At 37.8% G+C, this 26,814-nt stretch overlaps 1 protein-coding gene across 2 annotated transcripts in view; it reads left to right on the top strand.

Moving 5' to 3' along the window:
• HOOK3 (hook microtubule tethering protein 3) overlaps window positions 1-26,814 on the top strand; it is a 127,601-nt gene that overhangs the window by 50,708 nt on the left and 50,079 nt on the right. For both annotated transcript variants that reach the window (XM_057505230.1, XM_036880742.2), the window contains exons 3-9: window positions 188-260; window positions 1,045-1,095; window positions 2,611-2,743; window positions 6,719-6,786; window positions 15,034-15,096; window positions 16,540-16,623; window positions 21,169-21,332. In XM_057505230.1, the coding sequence (XP_057361213.1) occupies window positions 188-260; window positions 1,045-1,095; window positions 2,611-2,743; window positions 6,719-6,786; window positions 15,034-15,096; window positions 16,540-16,623; window positions 21,169-21,332 (636 nt within the window). The remainder of the gene's footprint in view (window positions 1-187; window positions 261-1,044; window positions 1,096-2,610; window positions 2,744-6,718; window positions 6,787-15,033; window positions 15,097-16,539; window positions 16,624-21,168; window positions 21,333-26,814) is intronic.

Raw genomic sequence — 26,814 nt, 5'->3', positions numbered from 1 at the left:
AAATCTACTATAATTGCATCCAGCTTCATGACAGTAAATACATTTTTATGTTGCAGTTAAGTGATGATAAGGGATGGGTTTCAGTTTTCGTTCTTACCATTCCTTCCTTCCTCCCTCCCTCCCTTCCTTCTTCCAGCTTGGTTGGTAGCTACATGATCTTAATATGCTAGCTTTTTCTTATTTGCAGAGATCCTGCATATTTTGACGAAAATTGGCTAAACAGAATCAAAACCGAAGTAGGAGATAATTGGAGGCTAAAGGTATTTTCTTGTTTTTTTCCATCTATTCATTAGGCTTTTACTAGTATATGTGTAATATTTGTTGATTTTTTATCTGATGCATCCAGTGAGCTTTAGAAACTTAGGCAGCCTTTAATAAAATAATCTAGAATTGAAGATTGGAGGTAACCTTAAGTTGCTCACTGAGATGGAATGGAGGTCAGGAAAGCACAGTGGCAGGGCCTGGGTTTGAGAGCCAGAATGCTGTGTCCGTATCAAAACACTTACTACCTATGGGAAAGTCCTTCAACCTCTCTGTGCCTTGGTTTCCTCATTTGTAAACTGAGGATTGTAGTAAGATCTACCTCAGAAAATAAAATGAGTTAATAACACGTAATGGACTTATTAGAGTGCGTTGTTAGTTGGTAGTGTTTGTTATTAGTAATGAGCATGATGTGTTGTTAACTGTCCAAAACATTCAGAGAATGGATTCTTCTTCCTAGTAGCCTTAGCAACAAATTCAAGTCTTTATTAAGATGGCGCATTTCTTCTTTACTTGCAAAAAAACTGAATAATCTTACTGTTAAGTCTTGTTCATTTACTCTCCAATGTTTGTCAATATGGTCATAACATTGAAAATGTAATATAATTGTTTATAAATCTTTTAGATCATGAGCCATTGATAGTCCTTTTTGGATGGTTATGGTAATTCAGATATGCTGTTGATTTTATATTGACTTTATGATTGACTGGAATGATTAGTTCAGAAATTTTTTGTTAAATTACTTACTATCTTTACCAAGTTGTTTTCTCTTTCTCCAAACAGATAAGCAACTTGAAGAAAATTTTAAAAGGAATCCTGGATTATAATCATGAGGTAAGGGCTTTTTTCTTACTCTGCTTAGAAGTATTACCGTAGGATAGTTAAATTTTACATGACGTAAAGAAAAAATTATGTCAAGATTAATAATTTATCTTCCATTGTATAGTATCTAGGATGTCTATTAAGTGGTTCCTAGGTAGTCTTTTTCATGATAATATGGATAGTTTGTAGATGATTACTGATTTAAGTTACACTTTACTTTCTGCTGTCTTATTTGCTCTCCTTTCTCGCCTCATGAAGTAGTTTAAAGTCCGTACATTATTATAATCAACTCCTTTGCCTACTTCCATTCCTCAGCAGACCCCAGTCCTTAGATTACCTCAGCTTATTCTCCGAGTCTGCATCAGAACAGTTAAAACATTGCTGAGGAAGAACTCAGAAAGTAGGACTAGTTTTACTTTATGTTTCGTGACCACAGGTACCAAATGGACACAGCACAGCCTAGAAACCTGTTGTTTACTTACTGGTTTTTCCCACAAGCTTACCTGCATTTATACCTACTTCTATACTTACATCATTTATCTTTACCATCCTCATAAGGAGCCCTATTATCTACTTTTCTACTCAAGCCCAAAACCTACAAAACATCCTATAGTCCTTCTTTTGATGTCATTAGGAAACCAGTTAGTTAAACTCCAACACAGAACTTTCTCCATATCTGCTCCACTACCCTGTAGCATGCCATCACTAGCTCTTAGATTACTAGAGTCATCTAACGGATAACCCTGATTTCATTCTTGCCCCTTCTACAGTCTATTCTCCACTCTAAGAATCAGCCAGGGTAGTTTTTAAAAATATAAATTGATTATGTTGCTCCTCAAAGTCATCCATGGTTTCCTACTACAGTGAGAATCAGATCCATACTTTTTACCATGAGCTACCAGGTACTGCATGACCCCTTGGCCTCCTATTACACTGTTCTCCCCTCATCCATCACAATACAGCCGCATTCATCCTCCTCCTATGCTTTTAGAGTATTTTTTCACTATAGGGTTATCAGACAGAGAGACCTACCCTTTTGTCTGCATATATGTCATTTCATTTGGGGCCAATTTCCCCGTAAAGGAACCCTCCATTGTCCTTCCTGGTATAGATGTCTTACTGTCAGCATTTGGAATTGAGTGGAGTGAAGGTGGATGGGAGAATCTTACTTGGGGCATGAACCTATATGGAATCTGTTCTTTCTGGTGCCCTGGTTTAGAATCTCTCTGGCTTTGTTTCTTCAGAGAGGACACATCCAGCCTTTCTAGGGTTGGTGGCAGGATCGATGGTAGTCAGTTTCTTTGCTCAGTATACATACCACATGCCAGACTAGGAACTAAGTTGCTATGACCTGAGACAGTTATACCTTAGGTATGGGAGGTACAAATAGAAATTGAGAGTGAGATTGGCGTAACAACTCTGTCCTTCCAGTGAGTTTCTGGTGCTGACAAACTGATCTCTATCAAAAAATACTCTATTTGGTCATATAAATGTAAATGCACTTCTAATGTTTTTATCTCCATTCAGATTTTAGGACAGCAAATCAATGACTTTACCCTTCCTGATGTGAACCTTATTGGGGAGCATTCTGATGCTGCAGAGCTTGGAAGGATGCTTCAGCTCATTTTGGGCTGTGCTGTGAACTGTGAACAGAAGCAAGGTAATTTATTAGGTGTTAGTGTATGCATTTAAAATAACTAAGGGAAGTAGTACACACTGTATATTCTATATATAAGCCACCAATACAAACAAGCCACCCTTAATGCCATTTTCTGTGATTTTGCTAGGAGTTTGTTTTCAAGCCTTAAAAGAGTTGCAAGTTTGAATTAATTTGATTGTGATGATATTCCTTGCCTTTCTGCAAGATTGCATAATTCTTTGAGTAGATTATTTTAACTTATTGAATGTGATAAAATTTATTATAAATTGGACAAGGTCTAGCTGAATTAATAATATCAGTAATAATGATAATGTTATACTGAATTAGTTCAGCTCTGAAGATTTAAAATTAGATATTTTAGATTACAAGTACAAAGGACTCTCAATCTGGGGCTGAGAACACCATCTCAGACAAAATAGACACTGGACTCGTGGAACATGTAGTTGAGTTGAGGGGACATAAATAATGCCACATATAACCATGTCATCTGAGTACTGGTGAGTGGAGGTGAAGTGTGATGGGGGCACCATCAAGGGGGTCATTTAAGCAAAGACACAAGGAGGATAATGGACTAAGAGTAACTTGAATAGTAGAAACTGCATGTCAGAAAGACTTGGGTGACCTTTGAGGGGGAAACAAAAAGCAGCAGCTGTAACTGGAGAATATTAAGACGCGTAGAGGATGATGGAGCAGAGAAAGGAAGGTAGGGGCTCTTTTAGATGAGGATGACACAGTGTTTTACTGTTCCTTACATGACCTTTGAAGAATTCTTCTTATTTTTCCTACCTTACCCCTGGTAATGCAAAACAGGTTTTTATTAACTTGTCTATACTTTTTTGTGTTCTAGTGGTAAGTTTAATACTAATTAACATTGTCTTCTTGAAGCTATGACTAGTTTTATTGGTCTCTGATTCAAGAATATTTTCTAACAATGTATTCATTTATCTCTGTCCCCATTCCTTTTAGATTGTAGCATCCCATGCTCGTACATTAAATTTTCATTGGTTTATTCAGCTTGACTAAAGAATTAAAATAGAGAATTTTCTACATTTGTGATTTTCATATATTACTGAAATACCTAAAAGTTTTTTGTTGAAGACTAGGCGACTGGTATAAATAACATTCAAGACATTGAAGCCCTTAAGTAGATGTTTTGATTTTAAAAAGTATATGAAAAATTATTTAAAGTACTTCACTGAATTGAGGTAATGGCTTCTGATACATTTATTCTGTTAGATTTGTCAGCTCTTGGGTATGCATAGCTGTTAAGAGTTGGCTAATTAAATTTTTTATGGGGTAGGAATAGAAAAAGACAAGGATGTGACCTATACAATAGTTCTGTGGAGAAGCAGACGATCGTAGTATTTACCTAGCTTCACACATAGAACCATGTGTTCTGTATAATACCTAGATTCAGTTTTTCCTCTGAAATTGTGTATAAACGATAAAAACGTTGAACAGTTTTAACATCTCACTTTTCCAGAGGGCATTCTCTGCTCGAGTAAATGAATGTCTGGGTTGCTAAGTATTACATGTCAGTGCACATTTATGATATGTAGTGTAATCCTTACTAAAGCGGCTCTGCCATTCACTACCTTGCTGACATTGGACCAGATACTCAGCCTGTTTCCTCATCTACAAAATCAGGTTACAAAACCTGATAGTCATGAGGAGTAAATGGAGCTCTATAGTGTATCTGCCTTGTAATCCGTAAAACACAATACAAACAGGAAGGGCTTTATGTTTAGCTGATATGCAGTTACTGGAAGTAAGGAGCAATTGCTCAGAACATTGACTCAGCATACATTTATTTGGCTGTCTGATATCTTAAATTGGGGCAAATGCATGGTGGTAAATTTGAAATAGCAAAGATTACTAGTAGAAACACAGTAATAGAATTTACTGAGCATCTCCTTTTTGCCTGATGCTGTACTAACAGAACAAAAAATACTTTTTACAGATTAGGAAAACTGGACATTGTATGACTTGCCCACGATTGCTTGCGTGCAAGGCTAGACAAGGGCACAGACCCGTGTCTCATTCACAGTCATATTTAATACCCTTTTTTCTAAACTCTGCTGTAAATTTTGGACCAGGATAAACTCCCTGACCTGGCACACCTCATTCTCCAGCATTTCCTCATAGATCTGCATCCAATAATCATGTAGTACTGGTATTTTGGACTTTAAAGATTTGTAAAAGTTTTTTTCCAGAAATTGTACATTGATGTAGCTCTCATCATCATTTTATCATTTAGCATTTTACGGTGTTCGCGGGGAAGGGCCTTGACGTGGCAACACCGCTTCTTAACTAACGCTTCCCCTCTCACACCCTACTAACCCCCTGACCCCCCTGTCCCACTGGGATGCCCCTCACGCCCAGGAGGCCGTCATGAAGGTGCCCTTCCCCACCGTTAGTACTGCTGCTCTTCTCTGCCGTGCTCACAGTCTTTTATTTTGAGGGCTGTTCAGTCATCCTGGCCATGCCATTTTCTCCATAGCCTTGGACTTCTGTGTGTGGTACCTTAGAACAGAAGATCAAAACCATTCCCTTATATTCCAGCATTTATAGGGTGCTCCTCGGGGGGCTCAGACTGAAGGATTTGTTTTCTTGGGTTTTTTTATTTTTATTTTTTAGCCAAATCTTGGTAAAGTTATGGTATGTTCCTACTGCTGGCCTAAGAACAATGCCTGTGATTTAAGTATAATGTGTATATTTTATGTATCACCACACGTTTGATGGGGCACAAATATTTTTAGGACAATACTTCCTTAAAAACATGTTTTTGACTAAAAGCTTTGGCATTAACAGCCAGAATGTCATAATTTTATAGTGCTGTCAAAATATATTTTTTTAAAATAAGTTACCTGTCAAGCAAAGAATTATCCTTTGGCATTCTAAATACATGAGTCTTTTGCCAAAACATTAGTTTAACGATTTTACAAGACCTCTTCATATAATACTTGCAGTGCCAATACAAGTTTTTGGTGTTTGTTTTTTAAAAGTGTGGAAAGACAGGGAAGTTGAGGCTAAAATCTCCTTATTTGTGTCTTATATTCCTAAAATGCTTCTTATTTCAACCTATTTACCACAGTTGTTTACCAGTGGAATCCAGCTGGCCTATTGATTTTTTTTTTAATGCTTAATACCACTTTTCTCATCCACTGTTGAATTTGAAAATAATGAAAACTATTTCCAAGGCTTTTTTAGAAGGCAAGGAATTTTTTTTTTTAACTTTGTCACTACCGTCAGCTGAGATCCTGCTCTTTCTGGGCACTGGTGAGAGTAAGATCACCAGAGCTCAGCTTCGGCCTCTTAGAGATGTGACCATTACTTCAAAGCCCAGGGTGGTACCACCATGTGGCATATTATACATATGTATGCATGGGTGCCTTATTTACATGGGTACAGTATTATACAGTGTTGTATAATATTGTATACGGTGTAACTATGGCATCGGTTTCTATCTTAAATTCATCTTACTTAATTGTCCTAAGCAGTTTTTAAGTTCATTAAAGTTTTTCTTTGCTATAGTAGAAAATATTAAGGTAGGAATTATACACAATTCAGTGCTTTGATATCATATAAGAATAAAGCACAGACTTTTGTCAACATGTATCAAAGAATAATGTGAAGCACAGATACTTTCTAAATTTTAGGAAGAGTAATACAGTCCTTTCTATCCTGGCTTTTAGGCTTTACCGTTTTACTGTTTTCCACTCCCGAGATACTGCATTCCTGTAAACTTTTAACTGTAGTCTCAACTTTAAAAGGAGCAGTGGGGGCCAGGAAGGATAAATACTGTGATTTCCAGCCTTCACTTTACCTATGGCACATATATGTAACTATGTGAGGAATTCCTAAGAAGAATCAAAACATGGGAAACTGCTTAAAAGAATTCATGAAGTGTTAGCCTTTATTCCCTTGACTATCTTTAACTTGAACAGTGACATTCCAGATTGTTCTTGTTTTCAGAGTACATCCAAGCCATTATGATGATGGAGGAATCTGTTCAGCATGTTGTCATGACAGCCATTCAAGAGGTATGTGTGGAGCCTTATGCTTAACATTTGTGAGAAATCAAGAAGCAAACATGAGTTTAAATAATAGACATGGAAATTTTTAAAAGATACTCTCCTTATTTTTTGAGAATTTTTTTCCTTTATGGTTACCATATAGCTTGTCTTGTTTTTATTTAAAAAGTCATACTCATTTACATTTCTCATTTTATTCAAATTTTTCAAATTTTAAACATTTATCTTACAGATATTCAATAACTATTCCTAATTTTTAAACACCTTAATGAACTAGGAATAGTAGACTAATTCCTAAAGCCATTGTGAATACCTATTTTAAACCAGCAGTCTACCTCACACTGAATTATTGGTTTCTTGTTTGACAGAAAATGGGTCTTCAACTCTAGCCACTTCCAAACCAATTTCTAGATGATTGTTTATTTTGGAGCTATAGTGGATAGAAAGTATCTCCTCTACCCTCTCAAGTTCTCTGCTGGGGCCTATATAACAGATGACAGATTAAGAAAAGCTCACATATTTATTTAATATAAGTTTTACATGATATGGGAGCCTTGATAAGGAAGTAAAGAATAAGAAGTGTTTAAACCTGAGTGTTTTGATGCCAAGTTTGATGAGGAGTAGAGAACTGTGGAAAAATGCATTAGGACACAAAAGGGTTTGAGCTGAGTGTAGTCGACTGGGGGAAAAAGCAAGTCCCGCTTGCTCAGATTGCGTTCAATATCCCTCCGTCTTCAGAAGTCGGGAAGCTCCTTTCCTCCAAGTACAGGGAGAGCACTTCTCACATGAGGCTCTTAAGGACCTACCTCAGGGAAGGGCAGAAAATCCTTCCTGTACCTGCTGTTTCTCGAATTCCTTCAGCTTGAAATACTCAGTATGCCAACAAGTAAAAATGAAATATAGACTAATAACTGGTTGATCTCAGGACATGAGAATGTTTTTCATTGTAAAAGCAATGGAAGAAACCCTTAAGGGAACAAGAAAGAAGTACAGGGCATGAATATGCAATATAAATACAACAGACAAATATGAAAAATGCTAAGTGCAGATTAAGCTAAAATGTTTGTTTTGTAATCCAACCAACTGACTATAAATCCAGGAGTTCCCACCACCACCTCAGGTTTGATTATTCGCCAGAATGACTAAAAAAACTCAGGAATGATGGCAGTTTTGCTATAGCAGAAAGGTGCAAATCAGAGCCAGCTCCACCCCCGCATCCCCATGTGCAGAATGAGAACTTAGAGGGTTCCAAATGTGAAGTTTCTGTGGTCTGCTCCCCATGGAATCAAGGCAGGTCCCACTTCCAGTACATTGATGTGTGACAGCACAGAAAGCACTGCTGCCAGGGAAGCTCCCCTGAGTTTTCATGGCCAGAGGTCTTAACTAGGGTTTTATTATGTAGGCATGATTGATTGGGTTATTGGCCATGACGTTCAGCTCAGAGTCCAGCTCCTGTCTCCTCCCCAGATGTCAGGCTGATAGGAAGTGGTGCGAAGCCCCAGCCCTCTAAGATATGGTTGGTTTTTCTGGCATGGCCAGTCCCCCAGCTGGAGCATCTCCTGAGCTTAAGCTGTCTAAACTGTCTAGCTTAAACTGTCAAAGATTCTCATATCAGTCAGGAAATTCCAGAGCTTTAGGGGCTACCTTCCAGGAACTGGGGCAAAGGCCAGCCAGATTTTTTAATACAGAGGACTCAGATCTAAGCAGTGCTTTTTGTCAGTCAGTAAAAAGGATAAACTGGCACATCTTTTTGAATGTGTTAAGCTCTTTTATTACATAAAATACAAGGTCGTTGGTGTAAAAATACATAATGATGATCACCCAAGCAAGATGTAACTTTAATTTTCTCGTAAGTGGTCCTGGATTGGGTCTCTGGTCATCAGGGGCCCAGCTTGCTTGTATCTATGTTTGCCATCCTTCATGCATGATTCCCACCTGGTGGTCCAGCTTGGGTTTCTCAAGTTCCAGTGACCACATTCACATTTCCAGCCAACGGGAAGGACTGCAGGAAGAGTTATCCACTTCCTCTAAGAAAACTTTCAGGAACTATCACTGCTGCTAGCCAGATATCCTTCACATAGCCCCACAGGGACACTAGGAAATGTGGTCTTTATTCCAGGTGGTCATAGACCCAGCCCAACTCTAAGGGTTCTTTTATTAAGCAAAAACCAGAAGAATAAAGGAGCCCCTAACAGTTCTCCCTTATTGTAATTGATTCTGTAATTCCACTTTTAGGAATTTATCCTAAGGAGATCTAAAATACAAAGATACTTATTAAGAATAGTAATAGCAAATATCTAGGATCTACTGTGTGCTAGATAGTGCCAGTATTTACTAAGCATATTACAGATACTAGCTCATTTAAAATTCACTACAGTTGTAGTTAATGCTACTGAAATGTAATATTCTCTTAGAATTTGTTAAAATGGCAAGTTTTACATATATTTTACCACAGTAAAAAAAAAATGAAAGAAAAAATAAGGTACAGTTCTTTAAGGTTATATACTGTTATTTCCCCCATTTTGTAAAAGAGGAAATGAAGGCATACAGTGTGAGTAACTTGCTCAAGTTCACAAAGGTGTAGTTAGAATTCAAATCTAAGCTCATGCCCATAACTACTGTGTTGTATTCTAGTACTGAAACTTGAGAAATAACATTAGAAATAACTGCCCAGCAATAGGAGAATAGATAAATAAATTATGGCACAATAATGTATTGGCATATTGCTTAGGCATTAAAACATTGTTTTGAAAAATATGTAATGACATAGATGAAGGCTTATGTAAGGAAACAGGGTACATGAACAATATAGTCTCACTTCTGTTAAAAATTAAAATTAAGATGAATGAAAACAAACTTGCCAAGATGTTAACCTTCTCTAAATGATTGGGTATTCTATAGTCTTTTCTGTATTTTCCAATTTTTCTATAATAGCAGATATTGTATCTAATCAAGAATATTGTTTAAGTTAAAATCAGTGACTAAGTGATTTTAATTCTATGAATTATTTCCCAAAGGAATATTTAGAAATTCAGACAAAGATTGGGCATAATAGTGTTTATTAAACTACTTCATATTAACAGAAATATGAAGACAATATATACCCATTAGAAAGCAAGTCCTTAAATTATGGTACCTCTACATCATGGAATATTATATAGCCAGTAAAAATTTGTTTTAAAAATAAGGGTATCTTATAACAAAGGGAGAACACATGTCAAGTGAAAAAAGCAATATATAAAATCGTACGTACAATTTGATTTTAAGAATATATGATATATCTTGTATGTACCTACTCCTTTTCTTCATTTAGCAGATAGTTACTAAGCACCTAATATTCACTAATAATTGTAGTAGGCATTAGAGATGCAGCTGTGAAAAAGATAGATGTGGCCTCCTGCCTTAGAAAGTGTAAGTCTCATTGGCAAAATGGCCAAACAGGCAATTCAGTACATTCCAAACATTTAAAATGAAAAATGCCACGATGGGGGAAATATAGCTGTGCTTCAAGGGAGTATCTAAGTCAGTTTGGGGACATTAGGGAAGGCTTCTCAGAGAAGGTGGCGTATAAACTGGGCACTAAAATATGAGAGGAGGTGAGGAGGAGGCAAAAATTGTTCTCCAGTCCGGGAGGCTAGAGAAGCAAGGCCTGCGAGGCGTGGTGGGGAACTGAAAGAGGCACGGGCAGCAGCACTGTGAGGCAGGAGTGCTTAGAAATGAAACAAGGTACAGAAGATCATTGGGATTTTGAGCATTTCTGTTTAAAGAGTTGGGATTTTGGAAACCAGTTAATAGATTTTAAGGAGAAAACACGTTGAAACCTGTATTTGAGAAAACCCATGATGTGAGAAGAATGGATGGGAGGAAAACAAGGCTAGCGGAAGGGAGAGCAGCTAAGAGGCCTTAGTACTTACTTAGCAGTGAAGAGTGGCGGAAGCCTGAACTAAGTCCTGCGGGTAGGGTGGAGACAAGAGGGCAGACCTGGAACTCTCCAGAGCTTGAAACCAGTAGACTGAGGGATCTGGGGGGAAGGCAGAATCGTGAAGTTAAAGAAAGGCTTTTGTAGCAAAAATGAACAAGTGGGACTATATCAAGCTGAAAAGCTTCTGTACAGCAAAGGACACCATCAATAGAACAAAAAGGTACCCTACAGTATGGGAGAATATATTCATAAATGACAGAACCAATAAAGGGTTCACATCCAAAATATATAAAGAGCTCACACACCTCAACAAACAAAAAGCAAATAATCCAATTAAAAAATGGGCCAAGGAGCTGAACAGATAGTTCTCCAAAGAAGAAATTCAGATGGCCAACAGACACATGAAAAGATGCTCCACATCGCTAATCATCAGAGAAATATAAATTAAAACCACAATGAGATATCACCTCACACCAGTTAGGATGGCTACCATCCAAAAGACAAACAACAACGAATGTTGGTGAGGTGGTGGAGAAAGGGGAACCCTCCTACACTGCTGGTGGGAATGTAAATTAGTTCAACCATATGGAAAGCAATATGGAGGTTCCTCAAAAAGTTCAAAATAGAAATATCATTTGACCCAGGAATTCCACTTCTAGGAATTTACCCTAAGAATGCAGCACTCCAGTTTGAAAAAGGCAGATGCACCCCTATGTTTATCGCAGCACTATTTACAATAGCCAAGAAATGGAAGCAACCTAAGTGTCCATCAGTAGATGAATGGATAAGGAAGATGTGGTACATATACACAATGGAATATTATTCAGCCATAAGAAGAAAACAAGTCTTACCATTTACAACAACATGGATGGAGCTAGAGTGTGTTATGCTCAGTGAAATAAGCCAGGTGGAGAAAGGCAAGTACCAAATGATATCACTCATCTGTGGAGTATAAGAACAAAGAAAAAACTGAAGGAACAAAACAGCAGCAGACTCACAGAACCCAAGAAAGGACTAACAGCTACCAAAGGGAGAGGGACTGGGGAGGATGGATGGGAAGGGAGGGATAAGAGGGGTGAAAAAGAAAGGGGGCACTACAATTAGCATGTATAATGTGGGGGGAGGCATGGGGAGGGCTGTGCAACACAGAGAAGACAAGTAGTGTTTCTACAGCATCTTACTACGCTGATGGACAGTGACTATAATGGGGTTTGTGGGGGGGACTTGGTGAAGCGGGGAGCCTAGTAAACATAATGTTCCTCATGTAATTGTAGATTAATTATACCAAAAAATAAAAAATAAAGGCTTTTGTAAGAGGGCAGGTTTCTTTCGGTTTTGTTTTTTAATGCACATTCTATTTATATCTTTATTCAGGTGCTACCAACTTAATTTTTTTAGTTTTTTTAAATACACATAATATAAAATTTACCATTAGTGACATTTTCTATATTCATATTATGCAAACATTACCACTCTTTAGTCCCAGAACTTTTTTATTGTCACAAAAATGCCTGTGCATTAAATAGGCAGTCCTCATTTCTCCCTCTCTTGCCCTCGCAACCACTGATCTGCTTTCTGTTTCCGTGGGTTGCCCTGTTCTGGACATTTCATATACATGGAATCGTGATATCTGGGCTTTTGTGTCTGGCTTTTTCATTTAGCATAATGTTTTAAGGTTCTTTTGTAGTATGTGCCTATACTTTGTTCCCTTTCATCGCTGAGTAATAATCCATTGTGTGTACAACCACATTTTGTTCATCTGTTCATCTGTTGATGGACATTTGGGGCATTTCCACCTTTGGCTATTATGAGCAATGCTGCTGCAAACAAGAGCATACAGGGTGTTTTTTGAACACCTGTTTTTTTGTTTTTGTTTTTGGTATCATTAATCTACAATTACATGAGGAACATTATGTTTACTAGGCTCCCCCCTTCACCAAGTCCCCCCAACAAACCCCATTGCAGTCTCTGTCCATCAGAGTAGTAAGATGCTGTAGAGTCACTACTTGTCTTCTCTGTGCACACCTGTTTTTAATTCTTTCAGTTCTATACCCAGAAATTGATTTGTTGGGTCAAATGGTAATTCTGTTGAACTTCTGAGGAAGCAGCAAACTGCCTCCTATTGGTGTCTGCCCTGTTTTACATTCTCACCAGCAGTGCACTAGGAGTCTGACGTTCTCTACCTCCTTGCCAGCCCTTGTTATTGTCCCAATTTTTTGGTGACAGCCATCCTAGGAGGTGTGATATGGTATCTCATTGTGATTTACTTGCATTTCCCTAAAGACTAATGATGTTGAGCATCTTTTCATGTGTTTATTGGCCATTTGTGTATCATCTTCTTTGGAGAAATGTGAATGGCAGTCAAGTAAATTGTAGTCTTAACTATTTTAAATGCTAATAGGAAGAAAGAGAAAGATGGAGGTTGTGCCATAGGAAAGGATGATAAGTAGGAAAGGTTTGCCATAATCCCTAGAGGGAATAAAGCACCAGCTGACTGGGGAAGCATATCAACTTTGGGGCAGCAGCTTTGAAGGCCCAGTTGAAATTGGTAACTATGTATTAACAGTGTTTTGTGATTTTAAAAATTGTTTTACTCTCAGTACTTAGCAGTCCAGGATATATGGCCAGAAGATACAGATAGTCAGATATTGGATTGAGATTTTGCCAGGAAGAAGGAACTGAAGTAAGAACATTGATGATGTTGACAGAAGTCATTCAAAGTAATGGACTGTGAAATCTAGGCTAGAAAGAGAAGATTAAACCAATGGTGAACCATGGAATCTCAAGTGGGAAGGGGAGATTCCCCAAAGTAAGGTGATGTAGTAGAAGAAAGGGGAGTCAACTTCAGGCGGCAACACAATAATGTTCACTAAGCAAAGCAAGGAAGAAAACAATTCTAAGGATGGGCCCTGCCTGGAAAACTGGGAGGAGGTGCAGAGATGTGGGGCCTGATGTGACTGAATGAGAACTGGAGCCAGAGAAGGTGGTGCTCAGACTGGGACACCTAGCCTCAGAGGTGTTGCTGTGTTTATGACAAGTACTAACCCATAACCATGGGAAGAGGAAGAAACTGGAAGAAAATGTTTCCACTGCCTTCTACCACCTGCCTCTGAAGTGGGTGCTTCCTCTCTGAATATTCTGCTGCAGCCTTGGCACTCTGGAATATTCTAGGCTCACGGTTGGCACGGGTAGCCTCCTAAGTCAACTACTGGAAAATTATTGGAATGGTTACTTCTGGATGGTAACATAATGTTTTTTTTCCCTGAATTTTATCTTCTCTCCAATAGGTACTATTTTTTCAATTGGAAGAAAAACATTAATCTTCTTATCGACATTCTCACAGCATAAGTGTAAAAATTGAAGCCAGTATTTTTTACTCTTCCTGAGATTTTTTTCTTTTCCTAATTACTCTAAGGGACTTTCAACTTCTCTCATGACATTAATACAGAGGAGCAGTGGTTCTCAAACCTCAGTATGCATCAGTCACCTGGGCATTTACTAAGTAGATTGCTGGTCCTGACTCAGTAGACCCAGTCTGGGACCCAAGAATTTGCATTTCTGACAAGTTTCTGGGCAGTGATGCTGATGATGTTTGGGTCTCCACTTTGAGAACCACTGATACAGAGAAAAGGGTACAGCTGAATATAACATTTAATTCCCTAGAGAATGGGATGAAGGCTGAAATTCCAAGGTCTCTCAGCAGTACCTGCTCACATTTGTAACTGTCTCCTTCAGACAGAACAGAAGGACACAATGGATTGTGAGTGTGCCCCTGACATTGTCACAATCAGACTTTTTATCGCCTTCTCCCCCAGCCTCACACAGCCCTCTGGGTCTTCTTTCTTTGCAACACAAGGGCAAGTGAAGACTGGAAGGACTTTTGTGTGCATGTGTTCTTGTAAACAAACCCTGGCAGTCAGTCTTGGCTAATGTTGACCGTACCCACATTTATTCTTCAGAAAGAAATAGTTAACTTAGTACTGCCCTCTTTAACTGAAAAGTCAATTTTTAAATATTTTAGCTATATTTTAACTTAAAGATTTCTCTTTTTAGTGATAAGAATAAGAGACACTTGATTCTTCTGACTGGGCCCACAGTGAAAATGCGCGCCAGCATTTGGATCTGTAATTTTAAATGAAGGCATTATCTTGGAGTGAAAAAAATGTTCCAGACTGAAAAGCTTTAATGTTAAAAGAAAGTATCCCTTCACATTTGTGTTTTCACTTTCATCTTTATGATTCTGTAGTGGCTGGGTATCCATGTTTGTTGTGAAAGTATATTATATGGAATATCTTTTTGCCTCAGAATTATAATCATTTAAATCTTAATTGCAGCTGATGAGTAAAGAATCTCCTGTCTCTGCTGGGAATGATGCCTATGTTGACCTTGATCGCCAGGTATCAAACTTTGCATTGTTTTCATCCATGCAGAGATTGAAAAGATAAACTTCAGATTTTAATGCAAAGAATGTTTCAATTGAAATTGCTTATGTGATATGTTGGTATTATTCTTTATTTTTTACCTAAATTCAAGAACTTAAGCTACTTTACTATGGATATTACAAATTTGTATTTAAAATTGTAATTATTTTTGCATATCCACTTTAAAATAATTTAGCTTATTTTAACTAGTGTTTTCTGGTCTTGATTTTTCTTTCTCTGTGTGCCATATTTTACACAATAGAAGAGTTCCTGGGAAATAGCATGCTTTTAGTCTTTTGATTTATTTATATAATAGAAAAGATATTTTACTTTTTCTCTCACATTATTTTTCGATTGAAGATGTCTCCTCTACCCTTGATCTTTTTGAAGTGAACCATCTGTCAACTGATACTTAAATGCACTCAAGAATTACTATAGTTTTAGAGGAACTCTGCAGTGCATTTTTATGGCTTTAATGGAAAAATTACTTTGTAATTTTAATTACTGCTTTTTAATAAAACACTGTTCATCACATTCTTAGTTTCTGTGTCCCAGCTATCCCAGGTGTCCGTTCCATAGCATGAACAGACATCTTTGTGTCCTTTGCCTCCTCCCATTGCTTCCCCAGGGTTTCTAGTATTTTGCAGGAACTTTGGTCATGCTGTAATTTTAACCCAGGTTGTAATTTGTCTTTCCCTTACTTTGGTTATTTTAAAGTTGTTAACTTGGATGCGTTTTTTGTGTGTCTATGACAGAGAGGTTTGGTCACATGAAATGGGAAACCAGTATGATTTCATTTTAATTATTTTTTCTTTTTTAAAATTAAGTAATTAATCAGTTTTAATTAATTGGTTCATATTTGCTAACTTAAGAGTTTATATAATAATGGGACACAAGTCAGGAATGTTTGGCTTGTGTTGAAAATCAGAGTTACACAAATATTTAAAACAGAACAATACAAAGATTTATTTTAAAAATAATACAGATATTTTAATTTAAAATTATTAATACAAATTAACCAAAGGTTTACTCTGACTAAAGAACTTGTGTTGAGATACACTAGCTATATATTTTAACAGTTGAAACCTCTGTCTTCTAGCACATACATATTTTATCAAGGTAAAATTTCTCAGTTATTACAGAATCAACATTGCCAGGAACCAAGTAGCTCAAAAGATGCTGTGTAGAAAACTTGATATGAGGAAAGAACCCAGTTCAAAGTACAGAAGAGACTAGATTTAGGACTGAAAGATTCAGATGTAGAAGTGCCACCTTCTGACTCGTGCAGAAGGGTTGTTCTGGATTTCTCCCTGCCCTGCAGGAAAACAAGGGGAATGTCTTAATTCTACATTGTACATATGTAATTATTATTGCCACTTAATATTGAAATGTTGATTGTATCTTTTTGTTTCTAACCAGTTGAAGAAAACGTCAGAAGAACTAAATGAAGCTTTGTCAGCAAAGGAAGAAATTGCGCAAAGATGCCATGAACTGGACATGCAGGTAAGGGTCTTCTGTGTACCCCTACTGGGAATGCACCACCTCAAGTACCACCCAAGTATGCTGTATGCTGCCATGGCATGCAGTTTATAATGCACCTGTAATTGAGGAAAACAGATTTCTGGTTAAACATGGTAGACTGAGCAGATAAATTTTCTTTCCTTCCTGTAACCCCATTATATTTATAGTAAATGAATTAAAATGGTATAAAAGCAAAAGAAAAGAAAACAGAGGGATAAAGACAGACGAGGGATTTCAGTGCTAGTTCTGGGGAAGTATGGGGAGATTTTACAAAGCCCTGATTTGTAGTGTTTGCCAATTTCCATAGTATAAATACTCTAACAGTGGCCACTTTCACATTATTTATGGTTTAACAGTCTGCTCACAAGACTCTTGAATTTTTCACAATCAGCTTGTTTATAGCCAGCTATAGTACACCAATCTTCAACCTCTGAAAGCCCAAGACAGTTGGAAAAGTGCTGAATGGCTGAAAGGAGTAAAGAATGCGCTGGCGCAGTGTTGGGGTGGGGAGAGAGAGGTGCTGTAGCAGAACCCCACAGAGAGCTCAGGTGTGACAGGAGGCCGGAATATGGTTTAACTAGCGGTATCTTACCGATTGAAGCCCCACTGACCCTGCTACTCCCTGATGTAGACTGACCTCTAGCCCCTTCCCTGTCTGAGAGTTCTTTACTAAAGAAATTAAACAGACAGGGTTAGGCGGAGTATTAGTAGTGCAGGGTATGGTCCTTTGAGGTTGACCTTTCTGGGCCCTGTAATTTACATAAAGGTTAGTTTCTGGTGGGTCAGCCCTGAAGTGTGAAGCCCCTGAATGGACAAGATGCTATTTTAAAGAGGAAAAATCAGAAGTTAAGAAACACTTAAGTAAAATAAAAGTAGAATTGTCAAAACAGAAAATTCAAGAAACTAGTTAAAGCTGAGGATGTCTCTCACACATAAAAAATAAGAAAAATTATTTGAGATGTACCTCAAAATCAGTGGATGCAGGTACAGATGAGACATAATTGGCCATGCTCTGTTACTTGTTGAAGCTAAGGAATGGGTGCACAGAATTCACAGTATTTGTCCCGGAGGCATTGGCTCTGCAGGGCTTGGGCAGCGGTGAGTTGCTCAGGGTGAAGGTGGGGGAAGTGTCATCATCATACTTGTCAGATTGTGTGTAAACTATATGTGCCTGATCACAGTGTAATTGCTGTTAATTGCTTGTCAGAATTTTAGAATTTAACTATACACAAATGCTAGGATCTATAATAATAAATAGTTGATTGTTTTTGTGAGCAGGATATAAATGTTACCTTTGATAATATAAAATTAAAGTCATACCCTGGGATTGGCAAACTGCAACTTGCCATCTGTTTTTGTAAATAAAGTTTTATTGCAGCACAGCCACACTCATTCATTGATGCACTGTCTGTGGCCGCTTTCACGCTACTGTGACAGAGTACTTACCACAGAAACCTTTGGCTCTCAAAGCCCAGGATACTCACTGCTTGATTCTTTACAGAAATTTACCAATCCTTGGCATTGACAGATTGCAGTGTGAATGGCAGGGTTGCAGAGAGGTCTTGGAAAGGAAAGGGGTAACCCTAGAACATGCTTAGCTCCACAGGAAACAGTGACACTGCCATTAGTAAGGTGATCGCCAGTGTAATAATGACACTTGATTAGTTCTCAACATTAGAATTGTCCTGTGGATAACGTTATTTGAGCACAGAGGCACAGACGACAAGCACAGAGGAAAACTGCAGGAGCAGTGAGCAATGCCAGGGCCGCCAGCTTTCTTGCCTCACCAGGCGGGCGTCCAGAGCCACTTCTGGGGGGCAACGGTCATTAGGTGACTGGCTGCTCTTTGTCATCCAGCGTCAGCTCACAATCCCCCAGTTTATTTGTCATAAGGTATTTATTGGGCACTTAGATGTACTAGGCACTAAAGCAGGCCTCGGGGAAGGCCCTCCATCATCAGCCACGAGCTTAGGCTGTTGGGAACATGGCACCAGTGGGCTTGCTCAGCACACAGCCACCACAGGCAAGGCACAGTGCAGTGAGGTGTGTCTGCAGTCTCCTTTATCTGTGTGTGTGATAAAGGTTTCTGCTAAATATACAGGGGTACCTCATTTTAAAAGCCTGGAAGAGCAAAAATGAAGGAAATGGGCTCTTTGTGTAGAATAGAGCTACTGCTGTGTTCTGAGAAAAGACTGATGCATTTATGGAAATCTGACGAATTACAGAGCCAGCATTTCAGATTCATTCATTTTTGTATTAAACACTGGAGCACCCACTGCGGACCATCCATTGCCCAGGGTGCTGTGGGTACAGCAAAGATTGGGGCAAACAGACAGAAATAGGTAAAACATCCCTGCTCTCAAAGTGCATACATTCACAGACAATAAATGAATAAGAATATAGTCTGTTGTGTGCAGCCAACTATTCTAGAGAGAATAAAATAGGGAAGGTAGAAGTGGGAGCACACGGGAGGAAGAATTAGTTTTAAATTGGGTAGTCAATGAAAGCATTCCAGAGAAGGTGACGTGTTAGTAAGACCCTGATGAGGCTGGAGGAGCAGGGCTCCCAGTTTCCAGGGAGGGCACACCAGGTCAAGTCGTGGGGCCCAAGGGGAAGTGCAGCTATGGATTCCAGGAACAAGATGAGGATGGCAGGAGAACAGAGCATGAGATGAGAAAATCTGTCTGGAGCCTGTGTGGCCTGTGTAAAAATGTTGACTTTGAGTAAATGGGAAGCCATTGCAGGATTTTGAGCAAAGTGGTCATATGACCTTAGTTTTGTTTCAGTGGCTTATTGTGGCTGCTGTGTGGAGAATAGACCGAAGAGAGGCAAGGCCCAATTTAAGGAGACTACTTAAGAGGCCATTGCAATAATCCAGGCAGAAGGTTATATTGGCTTAGAATGGAATTCAGGGCTGGTGAGAAGTGGTCAAAATATGTTGAAGATAGAGCCAATGATATTTGCTCTCAGATTGGGTGTAGCTGTGAGGGAGAGACATTAAGGATTATGACGGTAACTGGAAGGTACCTGGAAGGACAGAGTTCCCATTCACTGAAAGGAGACGACTGGAGGGCAAGAGTAATTAAACATTCCACTTGGACAACTTCAATTTGAGATGCCAATTAGACATCCAAGTGGAAATGATACCCAGTATAGGGTCCCAGGCTAGAAATAGAATGTGTGAGCTGTCAGTGAATAGATGATGTTGACAGCCATGAAACTGGAAGCCGTCGCTGTATTTAGAAAAGAAGAGCTATAAGCCACTCCGGTCGGGGAAGAAAGAATTGATGCAGGAGAAAGAGAACTGAATTGGTAGAGACACCAGGAGAGTGAGATGTCCTGGAAGCCATGTGAAGAAAACGCCTCAAGGAGGGGGATGTGATGACTTGTGTCAAATGTTGTTGACTGATCGCAAGGTCAGTAGTGCTCCTGAGGAGCATCTTCAGTGGGGTGGCAGGGCCAATAGCCCAGTTAAAATGAGCTCAAGAGAGAACGCGGTGGAGAAGCAGGATTACAAATGGCAGGCGGCTTTTGTTGTTACAGCTTTCCTGAAATATAATTGACATACAATGAACAGCTCATACTTAAGGTACTCATACTTTCTGGTACATGTTGACATACGTATAAACACATGAAACCATCAGCAAAATCAGTGTAATGAACCCATCACCCCAAAAAGTTTCCTCATGACTCCTGTAGTTCCCTTCCTGTCCCCAGCTCTTCTCTCAGTACATATAGATTAGCCTGTGTCTTCTAAAATTGTATATAAAAGGAATCATGCAGTGTAGACTCCATTATTTGTGTAATTTCTTTCATTATTTTGAGATTCATTCCTGTTGTCAGTATCAGTACTTCTTTTTTACTGCCAAATAGTATTCTCTTATGCTAAAACTTATCCATTCATCTGTTGATGAACAAATATTTGTCTTGTATCTGGTTTTTCTCTATCACAAATGAAGCTGCTGTAAACATTCTTTGTAAGTCTTTGTGTGAACATACGCTTTTATTTCTCTTGAGTAAAAAAATACACAGGAATAGAACAGCTGTGTCATATGGTAGTCGCCTGTTTAATTGTTTAGGAAGATGCAAAACTGTTTTCCAAAGTGCTTGAAACTCTACATCCTCAACAGAGTGTATGAAGACTTTGATTTTTTTCTACATCTTTGTCAACACTTGGTGCAGCCAGTTTTTAAAATTTTAGCCATTCCAGTGGGATGTGTTGGTATAACATTGTGGTTTTAGTTTGTGTTTCCCTAATGGCTAATTATGAGTATCTTTTTGTGTGTTTAGTTGTTACCTGTGTATCTCCTTTGGTAAACTCTCTTTTCAGATATAAAGAATGAATTCTTGCTTATTCTTACATGTTGTTCTGCCTGTGCAGTAGTCCAAAATAATGTAAATGTTTTAAGTGGAGGTTGATTGTACTTCTTAAAAAGAGGCTGTAACTCTTAATGGTAACTCACAAGTGACTATGCTAATGCCAGTGTGACTGGAAGAATTAACTGCCACTCTCCTACGTTCTAACAGGTTGCAGCATTGCAAGAGGAGAAAAGTAGTCTGTTGGCAGAGAATCAGGTATTAATGGAAAGACTTAATCAGTCTGATTCTATAGAAGATCCTAACAGCCCAGCAGGAAGAAGGCATCTGCAGCTCCAGACTCAGTTAGAACAGCTCCAAGAAGAAACATTCAGGTGAAAGACTATTCCCTAAAATTTAGCTGTTAGAGATTTGGTAACTGTCTTTTAAAGTTAAGAATATAGTGTTAGGACTCCTGAGTAACTGCAGACCAAGGTAGTGTAGGAAACAGCCTCCCAAAACTCTTCCTACACAAAATGAAACAACTTCACATCTAGGAAAACCTCATCAAAGCTACGCCCTCAGCAGTACTTGAAGACAGAATGCCCCAACTGCAGCTTAACTGTGAGTGAAAGGGGGAAAACACACATCTGCCCCGCCTACATTCTGCACATGCTTTGAGGCCAGTAAACATCAAAGACAACAAAAAGAAGTTTAAGAAAAGAAAAATACTAACATCACATTTATGAATAAATAATACAGTAGTAAATTCAATCTAGTACTATATTAAAGTAAACTTTATCCTGGGATTGTTAACCTGTGGAATATTACTATATCTATTACAATAACTGTTAAATGATTTGTGCAACCGTTGTGGGAAGCAATGTGGAGGTTCCTCAAAAAACTAAAAATAGAAATACCGTTTGACCCAGTAACTCCACTCCTAGGAATTTATCCAAAGAAAACAAGATCCCTGCTTCAAAAAGACATATGCACCCCTTTGTTTATCATGGCACTATTTGCAATAGCCAAGATACAGAAGCAACCTATGTGTCCGTCAGTAGATGAATGGATAAAGAAGAGATGGTACATATACACAGTAGAATATTATTCAGCCATAAAAAGAAAAGAAATCCTGCCATTTGCAACAGCGTGGATGTATCTAGAGAGTATTTTGCTCAGTGAAATAAGCCAGGTGGAGAAAGACAAGTACCAAATGATTTCACTTATTTGTGGAATATAAAAACAAAGCAAAACAGAAGGAACAAAAATACCAGCAGACTCATGGACACCGAGAAGGGACTAGTGGTTACCAAGGGAGAGGGATTGGAAAGGGTGCGGTAGAGGGGGGAATGGGATAAAGGGGCACAATAATTTGCAGTCACAATATAGGTTGGTCATGGGGATGGTGGTACTGCATGAAGAAAACAGTTAATGATTCTGTAACATTTTACCACATTGATGGACAGTGACCACACTGGAGGAGGTGAAGACTTGATAATATGGGTGAATGTTGAACCACTGTGTTGTGTATTTGAAACCAGCATAAGATTGTATATCAATAATACTTTAATAAATAAATAACAGTTAAATGTGTTGTTATAACTCCTTCAATCCATAAGTTATAGGAGAAAGAAAAGTATAAAATAAGCTTGCTTTGGGAAATTCTCAGTAAAGTTAAGAACAAAAGGCAGATGAGTATTAATCTGTTGTTTGACCTTTTTTCTAGACGTTCTAAAAATCCTGACCATGACACTTAAGTCTCTGTACAATCTTGGGCAGGCTTTCATTTCTTCCACTCTAAGGTGGTCTAATAGTATTAACTACCTTCTAGAATTTTTGTGAACATTAAATAAGTTAATATATGTAAAGTATTGTGAATATTGCCTGAAATATAGGTGCTACATAAGATTTAGCTATTATTACTGCTTTTTTAGAAAATGAATGTTTTTTTTAAAAATGAGGAATATTTTTTTTAAAAATACAGAAAGACAAAAAATAAGTGGTCAGTATTTGTAGATAGTAAGTCCATCTACAAAATAGAGTCAACTGAATGGTTCTTAGAACCAATAAACATTTAGCAGGGAAATGGTAAGTATAGGACATTTGCATAGGTTATAAGCTTTTCTAGCAATAAGTACTTAGTATCATAAGGAAAAGGCTTCCATTTGTATGTATACAAGTCCTTGAAGAACAAAAGAAAGGTAAAAGTAACATGAGGAACTTGTATGATACAAACTTCTAGTTTTACATAAAAAATACATGGAGAGAGAGAATATCATGTTTTTACTTTTTTTTGATATCATTAATGTACAGTTAATTGAACAACATTATGGTTACTAGATTCCCCATATTATCAAGTCCCCCCCACATACCCATTACAGTCACTGTCTATCAGCATAGTAAGATGCTATAGAATCATTACTTATCTTCTCTGTATATACTGCCTTCCCCATGTCCCCACCCCCCTACATTACGTGTGCTGATCGTAATGCCCTGTTTTCCCCCTTATCCGTCCCTTCCCACCCATCCACCCCAGTCCTTTTCCCTTTGGTAACTGTTAGTCCATTCTTGGGTTCTGTGAGTCTGCTGCTGTTTTGTTCCTTCAGTATTATCTTTGTTGTTATACTCCACATACGAGTAAAATCATTTGATACTTGTCTTTCTCCGCCTGGCTAATTTCACTGAGCATAATACCCTCTAGCTACCATGTTTTTGCAAATGGTAGGATTTGTTTTCTTCTTATGGCTGAATAATATTCCATTGTGTATATGTACCACATCTTCTTTATCCATTCATCTACTGATGGATACTTAGGTTGCTTCCATTTCTTGGCTATTGTAAATAGTGCTGCGATAAACATAGGGGTGCATCTGCCTTTTTCAAACTGGAGTGCTGCATTCTTAGGGTAAATTCCTAGAAGTGGAATTCCTAGGTCAAATGGTATATCTATTTTGAGTTTTTTGAGGAGCCTCCATATTGCTTTCCACAATGGTTGAACTAGTTTACATTCCCACCAGCAGTGTAGGAGTGTTCCTCTTTCTCTACATCCTCGCCAACATTTGTTGTTGTTTCATTTGGATGTTGTCCATCCTAACTGGTGTGAGGTGATATCTCATTGTGGTTTTAATTTATATTTCTCTGATGATTAGCGATGTGGAGCATCTTTACACATGTCTGTTGGCCATCTGAATTTCTTCTTTGGAGAACTGTCTGTTCAGTTCCTCTGCCCATTTTTTAATTGGATTATTTGCTTTTTGTTTGTTGAGGTGCATGAGCTCTTTGTATATTTTGGATGTAAACCCCTTATCGGATATGTCATTTATTAATATATTCCCCCATACTGTAGGATGTCTTTTTGTTCTATTGATGGAGTCCTTTGCTGTACAGAAGCTTTTTAATTTGATATAGTCTCACTTGTTCATTTACTTTTGTTTCCCTTGCCTGGGGCGATATGTTCATGAAGAAGTTGCTCATGTTCATGTCCAAGACATTTTTGCCTATATTTTTTTCTAGGAGTTTTATGGTTTCATGACTTACATTCAGGTCTTTGATCCATTTTGAGTTTACTTTTGTGTACAGGGTTAGACAATAATCCAGTTTCATTCTCTTACATGTACTGTCCTGTTTTGCCAACACCAGCTGTTAAAGAGGCTGTCATTTCCCCATTGTATATCCATGGCTCCTTTATCATATATTAATTGACCATATATGCTTGGGTTTATATCTGGACTCTCTAGTCTGTTCCATTGGTCTATGGGTCTGTTCAAGACCAAATTGTCTTGATTACTGTGGCTTTGTAGTAGAGCTTGAAGTCAGGGAGCATAATTCCTCCTGCTTTATTCTTCCTTCTCAGGATTGCTTTGGCTATTCGGGGTCTTTTGTGGTTCCATATGAATTTTAGAACTATTTGCTCTAGTTCATTGAAGAATACTGTAGGTATTTTGATAGATTTCTTTAGGCAGGATGGCCATTTTGTCAGTATTAATTCTTCCTAGCCAAGAGCATGGGATGAATTTCTGTTTATTAGTGTCCTCTTTAATTTATTTTAAGAGTGTACCGTAGTTTTCAGGGTATAGGTCTTTCACTTCCTTGCTTAGTTTTATTCCTAAGTATTTTATTCTTTTTGATGCAATTGTGAATGGAATTGTTTTCCTGATTTCTCCCTCTGCTAGTTCATCATTAATGTATAGGAATGCCACAGATTTCTGTGTATTAATTTTGTATCCTGCAACTTTGCTGAATTCAGAGATTAGATCTAGTAGTTTTGGAGTGGATTCTTAAGGGTTTTTTACATACAATATCATGTCATCTGCAAACAGGGACAGTTCAACTTTTTCCTTGCCAGTCTGGATGCCTTTTATTTCTTTGTGTTGTCTGATTGCTGTGGCTAGGAGCTCCAGAACTATGTTGAATAAAAGTGGGGAGAGTGCGCATCCCTGTCTTTTTCCCGATCTTAGAGGAAAAACTTTCAGCTTCTCACTGTTAAGTACAATGTTGGCTGTAGGTTTTTCATATATGGCCTTTATTATGTTGAGGTACTTGCCCTCTATACCCATTTTGTTGAGAGTTTTTATCATGAATGGATGTTGGATTTTGTCAAATGCTTTTTCAATATCTATGAAGATGATCATGTGGTTTTTGTCCTTCTTTTTGTTGATGTAGTGGATGATGTTGATGGATTTTCGAATGTTGTACCATCCTTGCATCCCTGGGATGAACCCCACTTGATTATGATAGATGATCTTTTTGATGTGTTTTTGTTTTTACATGTTTTTATGGAGCTGTGTAAGAATGCCATTTTCCCTTAAGTTGTTACATAATTTGAACTTGATTCCAAATCAAATTTTATGTTCACCCAGAAGTGTTAATAAGCAAGAGATTCCCAGAACATTTGAGAACAGAGTATAATGAGTACTTACCATATCCAGTGTTGAAATCTGTTATGAACCTACTAATTATACTAGTTAAAATAGATTGGTGCTGGTGCAACAAAATGCAGACAGACCAGTGATCCAATTGAAGATCCAGAACCCGATCTAATGTATATAAAAATGTATAATATGACAAAGGTGGCATTTTCATATCAGTAGGAAAAGGTTAAATTATTTGGTAAGTGGTTTGGGGACAATTGGTAGGTATTTTGGAAGGAAAATCTAAACTCCTACACTACATCATATACCAAAGTGAATTCAAGGGAAATTGAGAACTTTAATGTTAAAAATGAAACCATATAAATACTAACAGAAAATAGAGGATAAAAGAAAAAAATCCATTTAGTCATACACTAACATGGAAACTATGAAGTATGAGTCATCAATTGAATTACATAAAAGTTAAGAATTTCTTAGATAAAAATAAAATTTTATTACATAAAATTAAAAGTAAATAATCAATGATAAATATTTGTAGCATTTATCATGTAAGAGAGACAGAATCTTACAAATCGAAAGGAAGGATTTATGTTAAGCAAAAAAATCAAAAGTAGAAACAGTATAACCATATTTGGGAGAGAAATGATGTAGGACTAGAAATCAGACTGGGGAATATAGTCTAAAAATGTTAACAATAGCAATCTATTTAGATGAGTACATGATTAGCTTCTTTGCTTTTCTGTATTTTGTAACTCCAACAAGGAATGTAAGTTAATTTCATAATGATAAATAAAATTTTAAATAAATATATCTACTGCATTTTGAAAAATATTACTTGATGTCTAACTTTGTGAAGAAAGGACTGGTAATTCATTGTTAGCCTTTCATAAGCCATGAAACCGTGGGATCCATTTTCAGGAGAGCTGAGACCTGGAAATTTAGCTCATAGTCACAGGAGCAGGAGGCAAATCCAAAAAGAGTTTATTCTCATGCTTTTTAGTTA

This window comes from Manis pentadactyla, chromosome 7 (genome assembly GCF_030020395.1).
Source record: "Manis pentadactyla isolate mManPen7 chromosome 7, mManPen7.hap1, whole genome shotgun sequence".
Lineage (NCBI taxonomy): Eukaryota > Metazoa > Chordata > Mammalia > Pholidota > Manidae > Manis > Manis pentadactyla.
Note: the sequence above shows the minus strand (reverse complement) of the source record. Positions and strands in the feature narration are given on the sequence as shown.